The sequence below is a fragment of the Cyprinus carpio genome, chromosome A7 (genome assembly GCF_018340385.1).
Source record: "Cyprinus carpio isolate SPL01 chromosome A7, ASM1834038v1, whole genome shotgun sequence".
Lineage (NCBI taxonomy): Eukaryota > Metazoa > Chordata > Actinopteri > Cypriniformes > Cyprinidae > Cyprinus > Cyprinus carpio.
Window position 1 is genome coordinate 14,805,663 of NC_056578.1, and position 23,228 is coordinate 14,828,890.

Sequence of the window (23,228 nt, forward strand, 5' to 3'; positions counted from 1 at the left end):
GTGATGCTGTATTGAGTGTGTGTGCATGTGTGCGATGAGCATAGCTCATCTCTGAGATCATCTTGATTAGGTTAAATTGTTATCATGCTGAGATCTAAGTCTTTAACCAAAGGTTAAAAACATGTATTGCATGTGCAAGGCTCAACAATAATGATGGCCTGGGGAGAGTTTTGGGTCAGTTTACATGACTTTCATTTGCCCTCCATTGCAGTCTTTTATTTGTTGGTCGTGTACACTATTTGTATAGGATTATTGTAATGTATTTAACTTTGTTTTTCTTGTGGATTTAGTTGATTTAAGTGTCACAAAGTTAAAATTATCTATAAATGTCTGAAAAAGAAATTGTAGAAATTGCAAGAGTAAATTTTAATGATCTTGGAAACCTCAGCATTAATAATACAATTGTAGAGCAAATAAAACATTTACTATAAAAATTTAAATATAAAAATATTTAATTAAAATTATAATATAAAAAATCTTATTAATATATGTATATTATATATTTTCAAAAACAGACTATATGAAAAACAATAAAAATACAAAGTATAAAAAATTGGAATAACATTTAAAAAGTATTACAAAATATTTAATGCATGTATATGAAAATCCTGCAATAAATAATATTATTTATTTACTAATTAATAATTTCTTCATATAAAATATTTTTGTCACACAAAAAAAAGTTGTTACTTTTTGGCCATTGAAAAACCTTATTGTTGAGCCCTGCATGCGTGCTCATTAATAGTGGGAAGGTTTCTGAAGTAGTAGATATATGCAATCATTTCTGAGCCTGTCGTGTTCTACCCCAGATACTACCCAGCACTACGAACCCTGGAGCAGTTGGAGGAGAGTTGTTTGCCTCAAGCGGGATCGTATCGTTTCTGCACCATCATGGCAGAGAATATCCCACTCCTGCGCACACACATCAGAGACGTCTCCATGTCTGACCTCAAAGACTTCCTGGAGAGCATCCGCAAGCATTCGGATAAGATCGGAGAGACTGCCATGAAACAGGTGTGTGTGCTTGTGTGTTAGAGAGAGTGAGTGCTCATGTCGGAATAATGCCTTGAGGTGTATCAGAACTATTCTTTGACAGCTGCCTCATGTGCTCACATCTGACCTGACAGTCACAGCTGGGTTTCAACGTGTCCTTGTTCTTCAGTAGTTCAATGCTTTCCCCCATTTTTCCTTTCATCTAATCTCTGACCATCTAGTCTGGAGGAAAAAGAGCTACCAATCTGTTCTGAATCAAAGATTGTTTCAGGTCAGTTTTGTTTATGCCAGAGGAATCGTGGAACACTGTATGGACACTACTTCAAGGACAGTACACAGAGACACGGAGAAGACCCAGGGAGCACATATGAGAGAAATTGAGTGGATTTTTCATTGGAATGCAGAAAAGTTCTCTGCTTTCTTTTACAGTTATTAGACCAAGATGGGGTGAGGAGTGCGTTAGAATATGAAACGCCAAATAGACATTAGGATCTCCCAAGCACCATAAAAAGTCTGGCCTCGCTTTTTCCACTCTAACATATCTTTCTTTATTTTCTTCCTTGTCCGTTTTCACTGAGGAATAAAACTAATCATTATAGATGTTATTGTGTGAAAGCTCCATTGGTGGTGGTTTCCAAGGCAGGTAACACTATTGCACAAGTTAGAGACATTTCCGTATCTATAAGTATTTACATTTGTCATGTAACTCGTCCTGTGCTGTTTGTCCTACAGACATGAATCATACTTAAAATGTTGTGGTTTACTGAGAGGAGGTGAACTAATCATTTAAGCAATCAATTTTGGTTTCGCAGGTGGTTAAAATGGGCAAAATATTGATAGTACAGAACTTTTGAATATTGATAGTACAGAACCACTGCTATAGGCAAACCACTCAGAAACACCTTAGCAACACTTTAGCATTATCAATGCTAATTATGCACAGACAGTCGCCACTGTCACATTTTCTTCAGCACATTCTCTGCTCTTCTAATCACTACCAGTTCCTCTCCGTATGGATCAGTTGCTGATTCTAATTAAGAAACAGTGGGGAGTAAAAGTAGCCAAAAAGATGTCACAGAAGAGTTCAAATATTCCTCCCCGAGAAAGACCAAAGCCAGGAATGTGTGTGCGCGTATGATGCTCTGCTAAAACATGTTCTCTTTTCACTGTGTGAACCTTTTGTTAGTTACACCCCAGTACTTTCAAGAACACAAAAGTAGTAATACTTCTGACATTTTTCAGTAGTTGAAGATGGGTCTCTTTTTTTCCCCCCGGATAGCGTAGCTTTTTCAGGTGTAACGCAATGAAAAACTACATGGCTGGTTTTTATTACATGTTTTATTGTGCATGGAGCTTTACAGCCAAGCGACCTGAGAAGCTCTTCTAAACGGTCTTCTGTCTTATATAAAGCTTTGCAAATTCAACCCATTCTCCTGTTTGTTCAGACGGTTTGTTTACATGAAACGATTCAAGAAATGATTCACCCATATGAGTCCCTGTGCAGAATAGTGACATTCTGCCTACGTTTCCAGCTAAATTCTATAAGTAAGATGCACTCCATTTTGTTCTGTTGTATTTAGTCTCCTGTTCAAATTTGAATCCTCATTGTTGTGACAAATATATACTGCTTCTATGAAGCGAGTCATTATGTAATCATGTAGTTTTATATTTAAAGACAGATGTTATCCCCCCAGCTTTAATGCAGTAATGTAGTTTGCTGCTTTCTGAGACTAGTTTTGTAACTTAATTTTTTTCCTTAATAGAAGCTTCACTGTACTTTAATCACTTTAAATTATGAGTGGTGTGTAGCTTGGAAAGCTAGAGTTTCAAAGTAGCTTCCCCAAGACTGGTTTCTGGAAAGTTAATTTAGTCTCTGATGATGTTGAAGAAGAGGGCAAGTTGGAGAATAAAACAATAGGTGTATTCATCCAGGTAGGCAGGACTGAGGTAGATGCGTGTTCTACCAGCAGGTTTTAAAGCATTCGCATTCATGAGCAAATGCATGTGGACACCATGAGTTGTAATCAGAGATACCCGTTTGTTCTGTTGCTGGTCTGTTTCCAGTCGCCCCCGCCCAGCCTTTCGTTCCACTTTGTCCCTTTTTCCTCTCTCCTCATCAGCCTGCACCCTGGTCCATAGTTTGAACAAACTGTTCGCTCCCGAAGCTCCAGTACTTGGTGAGTTTCCACCGGTCCAATCTGGATGGTAGCTGAATTTATATTATTTCAACATGCCTTATTACAGATCTAAAACAGGAATATAAAAGAAGTTGTACACTTTATGAAGACAACAAGCAGGATTGCATGCTCGTGTTCATCAAAAGTAGCGTTTCTCAAATCACCCTGTTCACTAATTTACTCCTACAGTATATCTCCAGTATAGTGAATACCACACAGTGCACTAAATAGACAGTGATTGACAGTAAAATAAATGTTCATGTGATTTATTCCTTCCAGCAAAGCTGTATTTTCAGCAGGCATTACTCCAGTTTTCTCTGTCACATGATTCTTCTGGAATTATTTTGATATGCTGATTTGGTGCTCAAGAAACACGTCTCACTATAATGGGAAAAGAAATATTTTGTAGCAGTATTTACTGTCACTTCTCATCAGTTTAATGGGCGCATGCTGAATAAAATCTTACTGACCCCAAACTTTCAAACTTTAGTGAATGAAGTTCAGGTTCAGATAGTAAAAACTCTTGTATTTATTGCTATTTTTCAACCTGCTTACCACATTGGCCTCTAAGTGACTGGAGTTTGAGACCGCCTGGTGTAGTGACTCATCTGTGTTCAGTATTGGGATTTATTGAAGGGATTAAGGGAGTAGAAAAGAAGGGAATCACGTAATGGGGTGAAGGGTAGATTGCACAAGATAGAGTCAAATTGGGAACAATCTGTGAATATTTTATTTTTATACATTTCTATTGACAGCAACAAAACCCCACAGAGAGCCATGCAGATGCGCAAATAAGATCTTGTGGCATTTTAAACTTTTACATAATCTGTAAGGATTAATCCCAGAGTGTAATATTGGTTGGATGTAAGGTGGATGAGATTGCCAAACAGATAATAAAACTCAGATGTCCATGTGAGTTTGGTTATGTATTTTCGTAGGTGCCCGTTCTACCCTTCCAGTTGCCTCTGGCATAGAACAGCTAATTGTACTGAACGGTGTTCAAACTTTTGAACCACGTTATTTGCAGCGTGCGCAAACACCCAGGCATATGCGCACCCATACTTGTGTCAACATCATCCTCCTAACCATGCGCGGCTGTTCGGGTTCAAAATGTGGTTAACTGCTCTTCCTCCCACCCCAGCGTTCTTCATCATATCCCCTCACGGACTACCGTTTGACCCAAATTCTGCTCACGCTGATGGGATCCATGTCTGACTTGGGCTTGGCCGCCGACTTCAGCTACTGCTCGAGTCTCTGAGATAAGCCTTGATCCAGGGCACGGCTGGGGCTGATCTTCGGCGACTCCCTTTTGGGAACATACATTTTGAATTAATCGTTCTCCATTGGAGCCTGATTTTGTATTGCCAGGTTTATCTTCTAATAAAACAGAGATAGGAAGTGTGTTTTGGTGGAAACTCTGTGGGAATTCAATTGTCTACTTTAGTTGAGAACTTCCAGTTTCAGTCTGCATGAGGTAGCTATTAGTTTAGTAGTTCTTATAAATTTCTTATCATTCCCAAATATGAAATTAGGTTGTTTTTTTCCAGTTCAAAAGTTTGGGGTTAGTAAGAATTTGTTTTTTGTTTTTTAATAAAAATCTCTTATGCTGACCAATTTGATTAAAAACAGTAAAACTGTGAAATATTTTTACAACTTAAAGTAACTTTTCTATTTTAATATTAGATTAATATATATATTAATATATAACCTCTGAGTACAACCACATAACAAACACCCTGGCATTGTGTCAGTTTTACATCACTTTCTGTTCTTCAGAAAATGTAAACATTTTTCACTCTTATTTCTTGGCTTGTAAACCAGGAGAGCACTCTTTATTTGATATCAATTCATCTTTTTTTCCAGCAGCCAAGGCTCTCCATTTTGTAGTTCCATTTGCATCCAGTAGGTGGCAGCATAAGTCATTCCAGATGTCTCTGCTGCTCTGTAATATCTCCCGCTGAAGTGGAATGTTGGTGTAGAGTTAAACCAAAATTCAGACTCCAGTAACCTTTGAACAAAGTGGCACTTGCCAAAGCCTCACATTCCTCCTATTAAAGTTTGTTTTTTTGCATGTCTTTTAGTCCTGTAAGATTTGTCTTCTTGGCTTGCGTTCACGTGCGTGTGTGTGTGTGTGTGTGTGTGTATATGTTAGTGTGTGTGTGTGTGTGTTTTGGCTGTAACCCAGCACGTGCTGATTAGAGCAAAGCTATGGAGTTGTTCCTCAAAAGTAAACCAAGTGAAAGATAAATCAAGATCTAATGTCACCTTGCACAAGCTTTCTGTTAACTCTTAAGAATCAATCTGTAACACTCTCTTACACTTGATTGCTGACACAGACTCTGGCTCCTGGTTCTGACCTGCGACTTCTCCTCGCAAACAGATGTGACTGCTCTGCTTACATGTTGGCGCTCATTGTGGCCTATTTGCAGCTTCAGTAGTGGTTTCTGCTGTTAAATACAGGAGGGTGCCGTCGCTCTTTTTTCCTTTTTTGTGGGTTTCTGCTCCAGTGGATTTGTGGTGGAGTGACGTTTGGAGGCATTCTGACTATAGAAGCTAGAGAAGAATGGATCTGTTGCTCTTTGCTGACTGATGAAGAACAGAGCGCCTTTTCCTCCCATCATTTATATTTCTCTTCTGTTCAGGGGTTTTACTTTTTCTTTTTGTCCACTTCTTAGTCATTTTTGCCCATCCATCACCACATATTATGGTCACACATTGTTAGTGTAGTGTGGCGAAATACTTGAAGTTTCCACGTTCTTTAGGCTGATGTCACAAGACAGATGGAATCACTACTACCACCAAATACCTTTGGGCAATAAATCGGTTATTTCAGGGTAAGACCCTCAACCTCAGGTGGATCCACTTTCTTTTCCACAGCAGAGATGGCTTCTCTTGAGCTTTGGATGGCTTTCCTTCCCTCCTCCTGCTCCATTCTTCCATCCTCAACTCCAGAGGAGCGAGTAAGTGCAAGCGAACCACTAATAACAGAAGGCTATTTTTCAAGGGGCTCAGTGATCCAGACTTGCAGACTGGTTCCTATTCCACTGGAAATTAGGCCCAGTCTCTGAGCTTGTGATTGTTTTAATTCCACTAACAAATGATCTGAAAATAAATATATTGGGAGATCCAGTGCTGTAATAATGGCTCCATTGTAAGCTGTTGGGCACAGAGAGTCTGTGTATGTGTGTGGACTGAGTATATAAAAGTGGTTAGTCAAAAATTGTTATAGAATCTTCCTTTTCTTTTGAATCTTTTCCCCATGTCCATTTTGTTCTTTCAGACACTTTCAGCCCATTTCTATTCCAGTTTTGTTTTATTTTACTCTGTGTGTTACATCTGTAGGAACACATCCAAACATTTAAATGACAAATGTTTCCACTAGCTTCAAAAATACTCACTTTGTCTTCTCCTTTGTGTTGGTCAGAAGCTGGTTATATCTGCTTATTTGGAAATCGTCACCTTGTCAAGCAACATTGCTTTCCACAGACAATCATATGAATATTTAAAACTGGACAGGACAATTAGTAAATCCATTCAAATGTTCCTGATTGAACATTTAACAAAGCTGCAGTGTTCAGTGGGGAACCTATTGAAAACTAACCCATTTAGCAGAAGTTTACATGGTTTTTCTCTAAAGGACTGTACTAAACATCTTTAGGCCCAATCTTTTAGACCAGTGGTTCTCAACCTTTTTTTCCTCCAGGTTGCACTATGGTCCAAGTGCAAGTCTCGCGGCCCGCACGCATATCATTTACATATTACGTCACCAATACAAACCAACCTGATTTATAATATTATAGCCTAAATATTATGATATCTAATCGATTACATTCATTGAAATAAATAATTCTACTCCCCATAAATAAAACACTTGATGCTGTCTGGAGCTGACCAATTTTGTGAAATTCTGCTCGAAAGGAGTAACAGCACAATGAAGTTGCAATTGTAAGTTGCAGTCTGTAAGACGCGCACGGGGGCATGACTTGACACGCGACATTGCAAAAAATGTGTGTTCACAAATGTAACCTATGTTGATCCAAATATGGAAAGCACTTTTGAATTAGATAATGAGGTTCTCTCCAGAGATGTTTTGCCACATTTCTTCAATTAAGGATGATTGCTGCGTAGTATGGGTGTTTCCATTTGCCTGAACTTCTTCAAGTGAGTTGTGAAGGAAACCGAAAATCCAGCACTCTCCTTCACTACTGATACTGCGACTATTCTTGTTTGTATGTGTTAATTCGCTGGCATTTTGCACATTTCTTTTTTCTCCTTTAAAAACAAATTTGTCCATTCTGATGCTCAATTTTACTGAACTAATGGCTGTTGATGACTATTTGAATTGAATTCTGCCAAAGTGTGCGCTTGTATGTGTTTGTTAAATGCGGAATGTTATGTGAGTAGGTCTGCTCATGTCTGAAAATAATATATGAAAAACAAAATAATTTTACATAAAAACATTAGGCTATAGCTTATATTTCTTTAGTAAATTTTTAAATTAATGTAAAAACTAAAATGACTTGTAAAACTGAAAGTTATTTTTTAATTTGTGTTCAGCATGGTGGGCCGCATTTGAATTTGTGACGAACCGCATGCGGCCCGTGGGCCGCGGGTTGAGAACCACTGTTTTAGACTGTACAGCCCATGAATTTTCATTTTGCTTAAAACCCCCAAATAAAGTTTGGCTAATTAAATTTGGGTTTATTGGGTAATTGAACTTGAAATGGTTGTCCTCATTGTTTAGGACAATTGTTACAGCCCTCCAAAACTATTTTGGCTGAAACTGAAAATTCTTCAAAATAATTCTTATTTGATTTTTATTTTTGCTCCTTCAGCCAAATATTTTCAGTTGCTGAAATGCTGGTGCATCACTAGCTTCAGGTTAATTAATGGATTGGTTAAACTTTATTTTCCAGTAGTATTGAAATTTGTCTGTCTTTTCATAAACACACAGTAGTTATGGTAAAAATGTCAGTGCATACAGTATAAAAATTAAATACAAATATATAATTTATATGAGATTGTATGTCTTTTGCAATGCTTCAGGGAAGTTGGAGTTTGCAGCGGAGTGAAACTGAAGTTCTACAGACATGTTTATCATCACTTATCCTCAAAGCTCTTGCTAGGTCTGTCCTGAAAGGTTTATACGTTAGAGAAATCTATGGGTGTAAATTTCATCTAACACTTGGGTGGGTGGGGTTCAATTTTTGAAGGGGACACAAAGATGTTTTGCCTTAATTTAGGCCAATTTGCCTTAATATGGGGACTTTTTGTACTTACTTGAAGTTGAGTAATGGCACTTTTCCACTGCCTGGTACTTGGTACTTTTTTTAGTACCACTTCGGTTGAAGTTCCAAGTGAACCGTACCATTACCAAAACATGACGTATAAACTCTGCTGATCACGGACTGGCTGGAAAGAGTCACTACCTGCGTCACTGAACTTGTGACACAAACACAAAAGAACCGCTCAATTTAAATCCGCACAGCCAGTCAAGGATCAAACGCAACTGTTTTGAATGAGCGCACCTTTTATTAAAAACCAAAAATGTTTGTTGTCTGTTGTGGAAGTACAGACGTTACTCTCGTTGATAGCAGAGGAGCGGATCCAGTGCCGTACCCTACAGTACTGAGCCGTGCTGAGCCGAGTCGTACCACGCAGTGGAAAAACGCTATAGGTTGATAATATTTAAGTTGATTAAATATGCGTTAGGTTCATAGGTTCACCACACGGTCATTGTATAATTAGTAAATTATCTTGTATCCTCCACATAGTATTTTTTTTTTTTTGTCTGGGGACAGAGTATGTCTCTTACTTGTATTCTACTGCAGCATTCCCACAGATCTGCCACTTAACATCATATTGAGCAAAAACCCAACACAACGGTAGATCTACAATATTAGCCTAATATCAGTTCACACATAGGCTTATCACTGTGTTAGTTGTAGTGGGTGACTTACTATTTAACAAGCTATGGTATTAAACAAGCTATCAAACAAGCTAGGTAATGTTTCACTCGCTAAATAGCGGACTCATGGAAAAATACATCGGTTGTCGTCATTTTTTGGTCATGTCTAATGTATGAATGACTCCGTGCCATCTGCATTAAAGAGAAAAGACTAACTTCATCCGATGTTTAAAGTAAATAAAATAGCCTTAACATCCTATTTACAGGAGTTCCACAACTACTGAAGAATTTTATTCTTTTACACCGGACTTGTATGTATAGGTGAGTTAAAGGGGGAAAGTACGATCAAAGTACTGTGAGGCAAAGGAGGGGGATTTGCTGAAGGGAAAGAATATTTGCAGCGTTTGTTTCTTTCTTTTTGTTTGCCATCCCATACCCCATCGCTCTGACGCAAATGTCTCTAATTAAGATGAGGGTACCAAAGCAGAGGAGTGGAACACAACAGCCAGTGACACACAATAGACAACACACAACTGGAACATTCTGCATTCATGGTTTATACGTAGAATGTAGAATTATTGGGAAAAAAGTGATGATGTCCTTTCACAAGAAGATCAGTACCACCTCTGGGCAACACCATGCAAACCAAAACATTGAGATATGTGACGTATGCACAATAATGGACATGAACGTTCAGTTGAAATGTTAACAACTCTTCCTGTAATGAAGCCCTTTAATTCTGATGCTCTTAACGGGAAGGAATTCTGAGTTGCAAAGGTCTCTTCATGTGCCACCATCCGATACACCCTCGCAATGACGCACATGCCTCTACTCGAGATTAGAAGAGGACTAGAACTTCAGACGTGTCTAAAGAAAGAAATGGAGCACAATTTATACAATGACAACACTCAATCTTTACGTAGTCCAATTAGTGCATTAAGACCTTCTCGTTCTCAAGAAGAATAATCAGAATAAACAGTATTGTCTTGACTCCTTTTGTGGAACTGCTGAGCAGCTACAACATCCACCTTGCATCCTATTGTCGATGCTTGGTTTATATTCTGTTGTTCTCAATGTGCTGAAGTTTCCTCTCCTTTCACTTTTTCTATAAAGAGGCCCTTTTTTGATTCAAGAGCCCTCCAGCCCCGAATCTTGCTCCTCACCAAATAACTTGAGGGCTCTGTAAGGAGAAAGTTGCGTGAGCATTGACCTTAGTCATGACGTCAGACGGTATTTATTAAAGAATAGTGTTCTGTTGAGGAAAACTCATTTGAACTCTCACGTTTTGCATATGGGAAGTTCTTATTCACAGGTGCCTTTCCCTTTGTTGCCACTAATGGGAAAGACATGCTTTGTAAGTATGTAGCACAATATAGCTATTGACTTGGAATGTCGTACTAGGGAAAATGATTTACATAAACTCAGACTTTGTTCTTTGTTCTTTAATTACATGTTGTTTCCACTTTAAAGTTGTTTACAGAAATGAGTATTATAATGAGGAAAAAAGCTGTTTTTTAGTCGGTGTTGCTTGAAAGTTTGTGAACCCTTCAGAATTTTCTTTATTTCTGCATACATATGACCCAAAAGATCATCAGATTTTCACGCAAGCCCTGAAAGTTGACAAAGAGAATCCAGTCAAACAAATGAGACAAAAATATATACTTTGTCATTTATTTATTGAGAAAAATGATCCAGTGTTACATATCTGTCAGTGGCAAAAGTATGTTAATCTTTGCTTTCAGTATCTGGCCTGACCCCCTTTTGCAGCAATAAATCCAGCTAAACATTTCTTGTAACTGCTGATCAGTCCTGCACAACGGCTTGTAGGAATTTTAGCCCATTCCTCAGTACAGAACCACTTCAACTCTGTTTTGGGTTTCCTCCTATGAACTGCTTGCTTCAGATCCTTCTACAACATTTCAATTGGATTAAGGTTCAGAATTTGACTCAATCATTCCAAAACATGAACTTTGTTCTTCTTTAATCATTCTTTGGTGAAACTACTGACAATGTCCTGACATTCTCCCTTAAAAACCCATTTTATAACTAAAAACACATCTCACAAACATGTCCTGACATTTTACTTTAGAATTTGCTGGTATAATTCAGAATTCATGGTTCCATCTATGATGGCAAGCCGTCCCGGCCCAGATGCAGCAAAACAGGCCCAAATCATGATACTAGCACCACCATGTTTCACAGATGGGATGAGGTTCTTATGCTGGAATGCAGTGTTTTCTTTCTCCAAACAAATCGCTTCTATTCTGGTTCTATTTTGGTTTCATGCATCCACAAAACATTTCTCCTCTGGCTTGTCCACATGATCTTTAGCAAACTTGCAGCGGTGTTCTTTTTGGAGAGCTGTGGCTTTCTTCTTGCGACTTGCCATGGACACCATGGTTGTTCAATGTTCTCCTGATGATTGACTCATGAACATTAACATCAGCCAATGTGAGAAAGGCCTTTAGTTACTTAGAAGTTACTTACGTAGACCTGGGGTCCTTTGCAATTTCTCAGACTATTACATGTCTTGCTTTTGGAGTGAACTTTGTTGGTCAACCACTCATGGGTACGGTAACAATTGTCCTAATTTTCCTTCATTTGTACACAATATGTCTGACTGTCTAAACTCTTTAGAGATGGTTTTGTAACATTTTCCAGCCTGATGAGCAACAACAACTTTTTTTCTGAAGTCCTCAGGGATCTCCTTTGTTTGTGCCATGATTCACTTCCACAAACATGATCAGACTTTGATTGATCCCTGTTCTTTCAAATAAAACCGGGCACGCACTGACACCTGATAGTCATCCCAATGATTAAAAACACATCTGAACAGGTGGACTCTGGATTTCGCCTTCAAATTAACTGCTTATCCTAGAGATTCACATAATTTTGCCACTCACAGATATGCAATATTGGATCATTTTCCAGAATAAATAAATGACAAAGTATATATTTTTGTTTCATTTGATCGATTGGATTCTCTTTGTCGACTTTCAGGACTTGTGTGAAAATCAGATGAGCTTTTGGGATTATTTTAAATCAATATTTTTTACACATGTTCCTGTTCACATGTCGCTATGTGTTTGTTTTCCAGGCACAGGTGCAGATCGCTCGTGACAATGCCGTGACATCACAACAGCGGTCGGCGAGTGGACGAAGGATACGAAAGGAAATGTGCTTAGGCACAAAGGTGGACAGAAATGGAAGCAACCCTTTTTCAGAAAAGGACTCTGGGATATTGGATGTGGAGGATGAAGAGGAAAATGAGGTGAGAGAGGAAAGCTTAATCTCTGCAGTCACAATAAAACCATTAAACATTTCAACTGATTTTAAGCCTGCCGAGTTTTTAGTCTATTTTTGTGCACAGGCAGTTTATGAAAACAGGAAAAAAAAAAAGTTTAAATGTGTAATTTTGGGTGTTATTTCTTTTTCTTTCTTCATAGAAATGGGAATCATAAGGAATATAACGAGTATTCTTCGAGTTCTGATTCCTCTAAGTGAGGAGCTTTTTTTGTTTAGTGCTTTTTGAGATTTTTTTTTTTATATATACCAAATAGGGATCATGATCATGAACTGATCATGATATTTCATGGCCAGTTCTACTTGCTGATTTTTATCAGGCAAATGATCTTGCCATTTTTTGCCAGTTTTTTTTATATCTGCCTTTAGTGTGTCCTCATCTCCGTGTAACATTGTGTTTGTAGACTTTGTAATATTTCCACTCAAATAACGTTTTGGGACATGATTGCAATGCTTGTTGTGTGCAAATCCAAATCCGAGATCGGCCGAAATAAAGTAAAAAAAAACTAGCCAGTTGCCGATTTCATGTTTGGAGGAAAAACTATCCAGTTCCGATTGATGGTCGAATGACAGGTGTATCTCTAATACCCAAACTCATAACATGTTTCTTTAACTACATGCTGTCAAATGAACAACTGTCCTCAAGTACACAGTAATTGTTCCTGTTTAATTTTGAGTTAAATGTGAATGAATCACTCACCAAGTACATTATTTATTCAGCTCTGTCTGATACATCAATCGTCTTCTGAAGAATCGATACAGATCTGCAAAGCACTATCACAATATTTTATTACTGTGTTCCATCCATGTCATTCAGGTTTTTTTTTTTTTAAACATGGAACCATTTGTGAATATTGATGAATACCCAATCCTGGTCCCTCTGTCTCTGCTTCTGTCTCATTCTAGCTGTCCCTTTCTCCTCTTTTACTCTAATATCCCCATGGACTTGCTGCTGGGCTGTCTGCCCAGTCCAGGATCCCCTCCCTTTCTTAATGGAGAGTCTCAGCCCTGCAGTTGTTCAGTGTCATTAGGGCTGCCCCGCTCCTCTGATGCGGCAATGTGAGACGTGTGGAGCATGCAAGACGTGCTCCCCAGCTGTGGCTGCCGGCACTGGCACAGAGTGAAAGGATGATTCCTGGTTTCGCTTAGCTCCTCAGAGACAAATTAAAGTGACTCAGTCGGTGTTCATTGTTTAGTTTACAATGAGTTTATTTTGACGTGCTCAGATAAGTGTTGTTTGTGTTGTATGGCTTCTTCTCTTTTTTTTGACATGGTGTTTTCATTTGGTCAGACCGAAGCAACACAAGATTGGCACTTGTTGTGTTTGTACACATTATTTTCAACATACTGTACATTATTGTTTCTCCTCTATGCCCCACTTTTCTGAAAAGCGTCACAAGGTGTGCTCTGATTGGCCAGATATCCAGTGCGTTTTGATTGGCCGAATACCTCAAGTGTGTGACGAAAATGTTACGCCCCTTGCCATACTGTGATGCATGTCCCAGTCAGAACACCGGCGTGACAAGACAAAAACAATAAAACCCATTACAAACGAGCCATTTATTGCATCCAGTGGGGACATAATTACGGATTATAATGACTTATACTGTGTTTTTACGTCGCGTAAACATAAAACCATGTCTGCATTTGTGATTGGAGAAACGACAAACAACAAGTGCTACTCTACACCAGCGGTTCTCAATTCCAGTCCTCACATCCCCCAGCTCTGCATATTTTGCATGTCACTCTTTAACACACCTGATTAAGATAATCAGCTCATTAGAATTGAGCTCAGTGTGTTCCTATTGACATGGTCCCTACACAGTGTTCATTGCTCCCCACTCCCTGAGCAGGGGAAATCTGTTGAAGTTTACTTTACTTCAGAACATTCATTCACGGATTTGCGCTGCACAACATCTTCACACATATACATCATATACCTCTGTAAATAAATTAACAAATAATAAAATGACAATTAATAAAAACATTTGGGAGCGTCGTCTTGGGAACGAATCTTCCCAAATCGTGACGTAGACGTGGGGGCGTGTTTAAACGAGGCATTTTAGGAGGGCGTGGACAAGTTATAAAGAATATCTCTTTGGGTTTGAGTCTTTAGTCTTTGCAACTTTACCAGATCTTCTTTATGCTCAAAGAGCTTCTAACACTCCAAAGTGAAAGGAAAACTTGAAATATGCACCCTTTACTTTGTTGACTAATGTTGCCATCTTTACCTAACACCTTACAAATTTCATGATGTAGCAACAGTGTTTAACTGAATACCGTTTTGAAATCTGTTTGATCAGCTCTCAAGATTTTGATGAGTTCCACAAAAAGTGTAAACCTTATCTTTAAGTGACCCTGGTAAGGTTAATGCTTTTTGCCCTCTCGTTTGACCTTTACCCCTTCCCTTCCCTCCAAGCTTCAAACAGCCTGTGCGTCATCATGTTTTCCTCTTCTGGCTCCTGCTTTTGCCAGCCTTGAATCTGCTCGAATCTCCGTTCTCAGGGGCTTCCTGAGAAATGGGTTGTATCTAGAGATGCAGATCGGTGCCCGTTTAATGACCCCATGCCACCTAAACAATGTCCCCTTGCGTCCCTTTTTCCTGTCTGTAAATTGTTTCTAGGGGAGCATGTTAATGTGAACATGCCGTCCCTGAACCGGACAGACATTTCCAGCGCTGTCCCAGTGGTGCATCAAGAATGAATTGTTTTTTCCACATTCTCTCTGGGTTATTGTTGGTGGTGCCACAACATAGTTGAGTTTGTATGTCCCTGGTTGCTATTTTTCGGGCACCAGATCAAAGCTGGCATTGTTTAGTTGTCCATTTGTTTGGCTTACTTTCAGAAAAAGAGTCTTTCCTTACCGGTAAGTTCAAGGGTGGCTCAGGTCAAAGAGATGTAAAGAGAAATCTGGTAAAAGCTATTATGCACTGCATTTATTTTGATGACATTTGAATTCAAAATAGATTCTAGGTGAAAAATAACTTTTAATATTGTTTCTAGTGATTTCCAGCATTAGTGCTGCTCATACAAGTGATGTGTCTCTCATTGACTCGTACTGTATTACAGATTCCTGGTGCGCAGGACTTGGTGGACTTCTCTCCTGTGTATCGCTGTTTACACATCTACACTGTATTGGTGAGTATGTCTTGTTTGCGATCTGTTTTATTTCGGGTTTGACTTGTCTGATCAGAATATGATCTCTGTGTTGGCCCTCACACTTACACATATAACCTGCACTTTGTTTCCCAAGGCTTCTCGTTGCAATGTGTGGTTCTCAGAGAGATAATGTCTTGTGTGTTTTCAAAATAGGTTCATGAAAATGTGAGTTTGTGTGAGCAAATGTGTATTTGGTTATTTTTCATATTGTATTTCAAATTATAAAGTGGCAATATTTGACAAAATAATCGCTTTATGATTTTTTGGTGCTAACCATGCAGCCCTAAATTGATTTGTATCTCTTCATAAGTACATCTGTTAATCAATGCTGGCTGGTCACTTTGAATCTAAGCAGCTAGCACCAGTTGTTTGTCAATGACTTTGCTGAAATTTGCCAGTGAAAACTCCATAGTTTACCACCAGCATGTTCTCCACCCAAAAGTACCCTGGAATGTTTCCTACACAAACAAATATTGCATTTGACGCAGCCACAAGTAATGAAAAACATTTGTTAAATGCATCACTGTTCATTTATTACCTATTAACTTGTAGACATGCAGCTATTGAGTCAAGAATCTTTAAACTGTTTGCTTTTGTAGTATGCCTCAAAATACAACCAAGAATTGGCTGTAGGTCTACGTGCTCGAGTGGGTACGTAGTCCTTTTTTTTATGTGAGTATGCACATGTTTGTTTTCGGAGTGTACGTGCTGACAGCTCCTCATGAAGACTCAAATGGTTTGAGTTGATGGAATATCACTTTTATGACCCTCCAGCCTGTAAATTTCAAGTGTGAGCAGACGGACTGTCATTACTACAATAGTCTTTGTAATAGAAACTTGTGAGAATGGCATGCTGGAGCAGTTCTGGAGACCAGGTCTAGGAGCCATCTGAGGACGCAGAGGAAAGTACAAGTAAAGGACAAGAGTTGTTTGAAAGTGACCAGGGAGTCATAGAAGGAACAAATACCAACACTTTTGAGGTTATAGGAAAGAAAGCAAACTAATGGGAAAAGAGCCCCGATAAGCGAGTTGATGTGTTTCTTTTTAAGAAGGAATGTTCAAGTTTTTGTGTTTCCTTTCTTTGGTGACCCTTGAGTCACCTTAGATCCTGGGAAATCACACTGTTTAGTTGTACAAAAACAATCAGAATAGGACTTTGTTTAAATGGTGAGGACACACTCATGAACGCCCATGTTTGAATGCACATATGGCAGATACTACTTTGCATTCACTGTATATTCACTGTCCTGAATGCCCCCACAGGAAGGAAGTTGTTGAGGTTGTATGTTTATAAGGAGATCGGCCTTAGTGTGACGTCACTCCTGATAATTTAAACAAACTTCAAGTAGAGTACTGTAAAGAGTGAGACGGCAGAGTGACACTTAAGGAAGGGAGGGAAATGAGTCAAATTGCCAAACGAGTCAGTAGTCAAGTGGAAATAGTTGGAAGCTTTCACGGTGTTCATATAACAGATGATTTCTCATGGAACAAGAACATCACTTCCTTGGTGAAGAAAGCCCAAAAATGTTTACACTTTCTGAGAAGACTTAAAAAAGCTGGCATGAGTAACATCATCATGATCAACTTTTGTGGAGAGCATCCTGAGCAGTAATATCACAGTCTGGTTTGGCAGTTGTTCAGCCGCTGACAGGAGGGCACTTCAGAGGGTGGTAAAGGCTGCTCAGAACATCATTGCATCCAGTCTCCCATCTATGGAGGACATTTACAAGGTGAAGGATTATGAGAAGAAGAATAAGAAGTACTCACCCAATTGCTGAACTGTTCTGCATACTCCCATCTGGAAAAACACTCTGAAGTGTTCGAGCACGATCTACAAGACTGAGAAACAGTTTCTTTCCTCAGGTGATCAGGTTACTTAACAGCTGTGGTTGACCACTGCCCTCATCTTTTATCGCTTGTCTCTTGTGGGCCCAACAATGGACTCTGAATGATATATTAACTCTCCCTCCAAACATACTTTGCACTACTCTACTTTAAGGACTACTATTTAATGTTTATTATTGCACTGCATGGTTTACCTCATTGCAACATTTGCAGACTCATTGTTCTAGTTTAATTTGACAAAACGCTGCAAAGATTTGTCTATTGCACTGTGCTTTCATTATTGTTGCTATTGCTAGATGTGTCCTTATTTCTTGAACTATGATTCTATCGGAGATACTGTGTTTTGTTTCTCCCTGTGGGAGAAATGACAATAAACAATGAACTTGAAATACAAAAATTGTTCATGACCTTGGTTCTGTACATGTACAATGGCCCTTTTTTGGGTCTGCTCTGACTTCTGAACTGGCTGCACTCCAGATGGCCCGAGTTGAGAATCGGCAGGAGACGCTCAGTGGGTTTACCTGGGTTTCCTTCATACCAGAGGGTTGTGACCCGGCCACGGTGTCCCTGACCCTTTTTTGTACGTGTGTGTATGTGTGTGTGAGAGTACACTGGAACACACTGGAACTATAAGTGTGGAGCTGCTGCGGAGGGACAGGAAGTTAAACTCCGGTTTTAAAGTCAAGCCAAGGGATGGAAAGAATAAGGACAGAGAAAAAGAACAGGGCAAGGAAGAGGTCATGGTTCCAGTTAGAGGTTACAGCCTGTTCTTTTGGTCAAGTTTGGCTAGAAAAACTTAAACTGAAGACAATGTGTTTTAAGTTTTTCTTCACACTGCCATCAAACACTTGACATTTTTATGAATCTGAAGATAATAAAGTTCAAACGGACAGAGGAAAAACATTATCCATCTGGAGTGGTGGAATTAAAAGAGAACAGTGGATTGCAATAGAATAGAAAACAGAGAAAAGACGAAGCATGAGTTGTTGAAAGTGTGACCCCTCTGTCTCAAGGTCTTGCACTTACCATAAATGCTTATTGTTTTTGCATTGCCAGAAAACAGGCAAACAGAAATGGCTTTTTCCTTTTAAACCAGTCTGACCTCAAGTGCAGCCGCTGAGATTTAATGGCGCTACTGTATCAGAGATCAGAGGCTGATGGAGATCTCAGAGGGGTCACAGTTTGTTCTCTTAATTCTGTTGGTTCTCTATATCTTACTTTTTGGTTTTGGTTTTTGTCACATAGTCCATTTTGGACTTTTTATTAGAATGTATTGGTGGTTGATTTAACGGCAGGATACATTTATTTAATTTTTTCATCACTGTCTTCAAGGCAGCACACAAGTCCATTTTCTTGAAATGTACTTCTAAGATAGATTCAGTTCTGTTACTTTCCCTGTTACTGTCCTGTACCCTCTTCTAGCTCAAACTCCTCCTCTTTACTTCTGATGGAACATAAGGTCTGAACAGTGTCTCAGTTCTTTGACAGTTCTGGTCAGTGTAAACACAGACTGGTTGTGATGGGCCAGTTACAACAGGAAGCCCTGGAAAAGGAGAACCACAGAACAGGCCTCCATCCTACTTCTCCGACCCAGACTTCTCAGTAACCACAGAAGAGCTTGAATAACCAACAGAATAGACACACTCAGTTAAATTCCTTTCGCACATAACATGGCATCCTTCTTGAACATCCATAGAGTGGCTATGAATCGTTGAATCCATTTTTTAACAAGTTGATGAATGAACCAGCTTGCTAAAATGAATCCGACTTCCCAGCTCTTTTTGTGTGAGAAAAATGCGGCATATTGTGTTGAGCAAGTTACTTTCTTTCTTATAATTTCTTCTTATGTTCCTCACTGAATTGTTTCGCCTTCAGCCTTTCATTGTGCTGTGAAGGCCTCTGTGGTCAAAGCAGAATATCTGTTCGATCCTAGCTGTTATTAATGTTTTAAGGTTGTTCTGAAGTCATTCAAAATGTGTATAATGCTTTTCCAATTCTGTGCCCACTTTTTTTCTCCTTCCATTCTTATTTCTCAAACCCTATTCTTCCCCACGCATCATTACATTTGGATGGTCTTGGTTAACTATTTGAGTATGGTAACCAAATGATTGATGATAAAAAAAAAATGCTGTAATTAACTGTACATCGAAGCATCAGCTAAATGACATTGTTGTAATAGACTACAGCTCTATTCAAAAACCTAGTGAGCTTCCTTCCTTGACAGCATTTATTTTTATAACTTTTTTATTTCTGTGTGATATGTTTGCTTAGCGAATCATGTTATAAGATTAGCAATGTAAAACTCTATTGGAATCAACTGACATTTAGGTTTGCCTGTGGTCTTCACATGAGGAGCTCTATTAGTGTGTCACACAGTGTTACAACTACCTATATAGGCTGCAGACCAGCAAAAGGCTCACTAGATCTGAATCAGAGCTTGTATAGCACTTTTGTTATTTATAAACTGGTTCTGTGTGGTCAAGTCTTGTTCTGTTTTGCTATGTTTGTTTAAGAGGTACAGTCACCGGCTCTGGCTAGATAAATTCAGAGGCCCTTGACCGGAAGTAGTGATAAGCCGCTGTTTTCTGTCTTTATCTCTGTCACTGTGCGTTACTGTTTTGTTTCTGTGCTCTGTTCTGAGGAGGACCTGTGTGCATGTGTTGGTGTCATGCCCTTATAGACTTTGATAGCAGTCCGTGTGAGGTGGACAGGAACTCTGGAAAAAGGATCAAGTCTTTAAGTGGTGAATGAGGCCCTTTGTTTTTAGACTGCAAGCCTCTGCTGCGCTGTATTCTTAATCATACTATGAGATTAGGAGAGAGTACCCGATATGCTCTCATTTGAAGTTAAGCATGAGAATTTGTTTTTCTGTGTTAACTGCTTCTCTGTCATCATTTCCCCTCTTATATCCTCCAATCATCTTAAGGTTTTTTTTTTTTTTTTTTTGTGTAATTACAAGCCTTAGATGACTGGTATTCAGTGGTCACAGAGCAAAATGAGGCATGTCTTTTAGTAAATAGCCTTATTCTCACTTAGGTGTTTAGAATGTGTATCTGCTTTACCCAGGGTGCCCGGGACACATTTGAGAACTACTACAGGAAGCAGCGGCGAAAACAGGCCCGACTAGTGCTGCAGCCTCACTCTAACATGGTACGCCCTCTCACAGCCCTCTCACATGCTTTGTCTGACTGTCTGTCTGACCTTCAATCATATTCACTCCACCACCCCCAATCACTAACATCACCTCACATAAAATACCAGGAACTATGAGGTAAGCCATTATCATTCCATAACGTAAGTTTTTGTGATGGATGCATACAAGGAACTTGATATGTATAGTTAATTTAGGGCCTGAAAATTCATATGTGGACTTTTAGTGTGGTGGTGTTCATATATAGTTTTCATTCACTTGAACAACCATTGAAAAAGGATGTGGAAACATAGTTCCAGTTAGAATAGCACGCAGTTGTTGAAAACATAAGTTTTCCTTATAGCAGAGCTAAGTTGTACATATTTTTCAAAATTTCATTCTAGTTAGTTTTTTAGTATCTGTGCAGTTAATTTCATTACAAAATGCTTAATGTATACAGTATCATTCATAAGCTTGAGGTTAGTAAAAAAAAAAAATCATACTACAGAATCATACTTGTATTCAGCAAGGAATTAATAAAATTATCAAAAGTGACAGTAAAGATAATTTACAATCTTACAGAAGTCTTCTATTTCAAATAGTTCCCACTAGTATATTAAGTGGCACGACTGTTTTCAACATTGATAATAATAAGAAATTACATTTTAAAATGAGTTAAAATAGAAAAAAGTTATTCTAGGTTGTAAAAAAACTGTTTTAAACTGTTTTTGACTGATTTCTTTCAAAAATATTTAAATATTTAAAAAGCTTTACAGCCCCAAACTTTGGACCTGTAGTGTATGTTAACGTGTCGAAGACATATGTTGTAATTTGGTCAGTAATATGACCTATTATTTAGGTAATAGAAGTAACATTCTTTCAAAGAAATAATTAATTCTGAGACAAATTTAAAAATGTTTTGAGGTAATCTAGTTTATTTAATGAGTAAGAAAAAAACCTTAAAGTGCCCCTTTTATGCCATTTCCAATATTGCTTTTCATGCAGTTTGTAATGTAACTGTATGTGAATGTAAACGATCTGCAAAGATGTAAAGCTGAAAGAGCACGATAAATAAAGTTATTGTCTCCCAAAATAAAGAAATGACTCTGTACAGCTGAAACGAGTCTTTAGTAATTAGAATCCCAATATGGCTATACGGCTTGCTGTTGAAAGATGGATCAGTATCCTGTTTATTTGGACCAGATGCTCCACTGAATATGATAAATAATAGATGTTTATTATTCTATAGAACGTTCAAAATACAGATCTATTGAAATAGGCATATCGTTTCCGACACACGCTGTACGGCGTAGACCAATCACAACAGACTGGGGCCACCTGACCAATCAGAGCAGAGCAGGCTCACGGAAAGGAGGGGTTTAGAGAGACTGAATCTTTGAACTGCTTCGAACGAATCGTTTGAGAATCGCTGGAAATGAGGTGATATTAAATGCATATTTTGAGAAAACGAAATCGTTTTTTGACCTTGCATGCATGTAATCCTATTATAGGAGACTCCCAAAGCAATATTAGGAACCTTAAAAATGGCATAATGGGGCACTGTAAAAAATAGTTGTAATAGTGGACTACTCAGTTAACTGATGTTCATAAACTGTTCTTTCTCTTTCCTGTGGTCTCCAGCATGAAACGTTAGAGGGGTACAGGCACTACTTCAATCAAATCGTCGGGTGAGTGCAGTGCACATTTTGTTTTGAATGGCCAAATTATCTGAAAATCAATTATACATGCTTACAATGTTCATTTTTAATATAGAAGAGAATTAAAACAGCCGAAGCTTTTTCTTGGCTCAACGTTCGACCTCTTTAGCCAAACTGTCCCCTTCCTCTAGCCCTTCCTGATTCTCCATCCTAGTGCTGCAGAAAAACACTCTTAGTTTTAGATATTCTGGTTCTGGGGATGTGGAGTGGCAGATGGGTGTTATTCTGAGTGTCTGATTGGGAATATCGGGAAGGCTTTGCTTTTACAAACATCTTAAGTGGCATGAAAAAGACATAGGGCACTCACACAGTAGGATGTCTGGGATTTTTTGGGAATGTTGCTGGGATGTTTGATGACTCTGATGATTTGTGTGTTAGAAAGCCTCATTGTGCCCATTTGGGTTATTATTGATGTAGTACAATGCTTTCCTATGATCTTATAATGTACTCACTGTTTGTCTTTCATACCCTTTCCGACATTCTTTAAGTTTTTGTCTTTCCCTGTATGTGTCCTGTAGTTTTTTTGTAGTGGAGGACCACATCTTGCACACCACACAGGGCCTGGTTAACAGGGCTTACGTGGAAGAATTGTGGGAGCTGGCCCTTTCAAAGACCATTGCAGCCTTGCGTACGCATTCAGTATGTTTGCACATTACACACCTAACACACACTGAGCAAGACAAGCAGTAGAGCTGTTCAACCAGACATTATTTTTATGGCCAGCCTAGACGGCTAATGGCTTCCCTATAAAGTTTCTGATGGATTTTTAGGATAGTGGTTTTCTAGTACAATAAGGTGTCTGATTACCATTACTTGAAGATATTTCACATTTTGTTATTTTATGTTATATTTACAACATACACTACCATTCGAAAGTTGGTGGTGGGTAAGATTTTTAAAAATGTTTCTGTAAGAAATCTCTTATGCTTCCCAAGGCTGCATTTATTTGATCAACAATACAGTAAAAACAGTAATTTTGTAAAACATTATTACAAT

At 38.6% G+C, this 23,228-nt stretch overlaps 1 protein-coding gene across 4 annotated transcripts in view; it reads left to right on the plus strand.

Annotated features, from left to right (window-relative positions):
• LOC109093705 (exocyst complex component 6B-like) overlaps window positions 1–23,228 on the plus strand; it is a 90,769-nt gene that overhangs the window by 17,199 nt on the left and 50,342 nt on the right. For all 4 annotated transcript variants that reach the window (XM_042759862.1, XM_042759864.1, XM_042759865.1 and 1 more), the window contains exons 6-11: window positions 810–1,014; window positions 12,176–12,349; window positions 15,450–15,518; window positions 20,451–20,534; window positions 22,156–22,202; window positions 22,751–22,871. In XM_042759862.1, coding sequence (XP_042615796.1) covers window positions 810–1,014; window positions 12,176–12,349; window positions 15,450–15,518; window positions 20,451–20,534; window positions 22,156–22,202; window positions 22,751–22,871 — 700 coding nt within the window. The remainder of the gene's footprint in view (window positions 1–809; window positions 1,015–12,175; window positions 12,350–15,449; window positions 15,519–20,450; window positions 20,535–22,155; window positions 22,203–22,750; window positions 22,872–23,228) is intronic.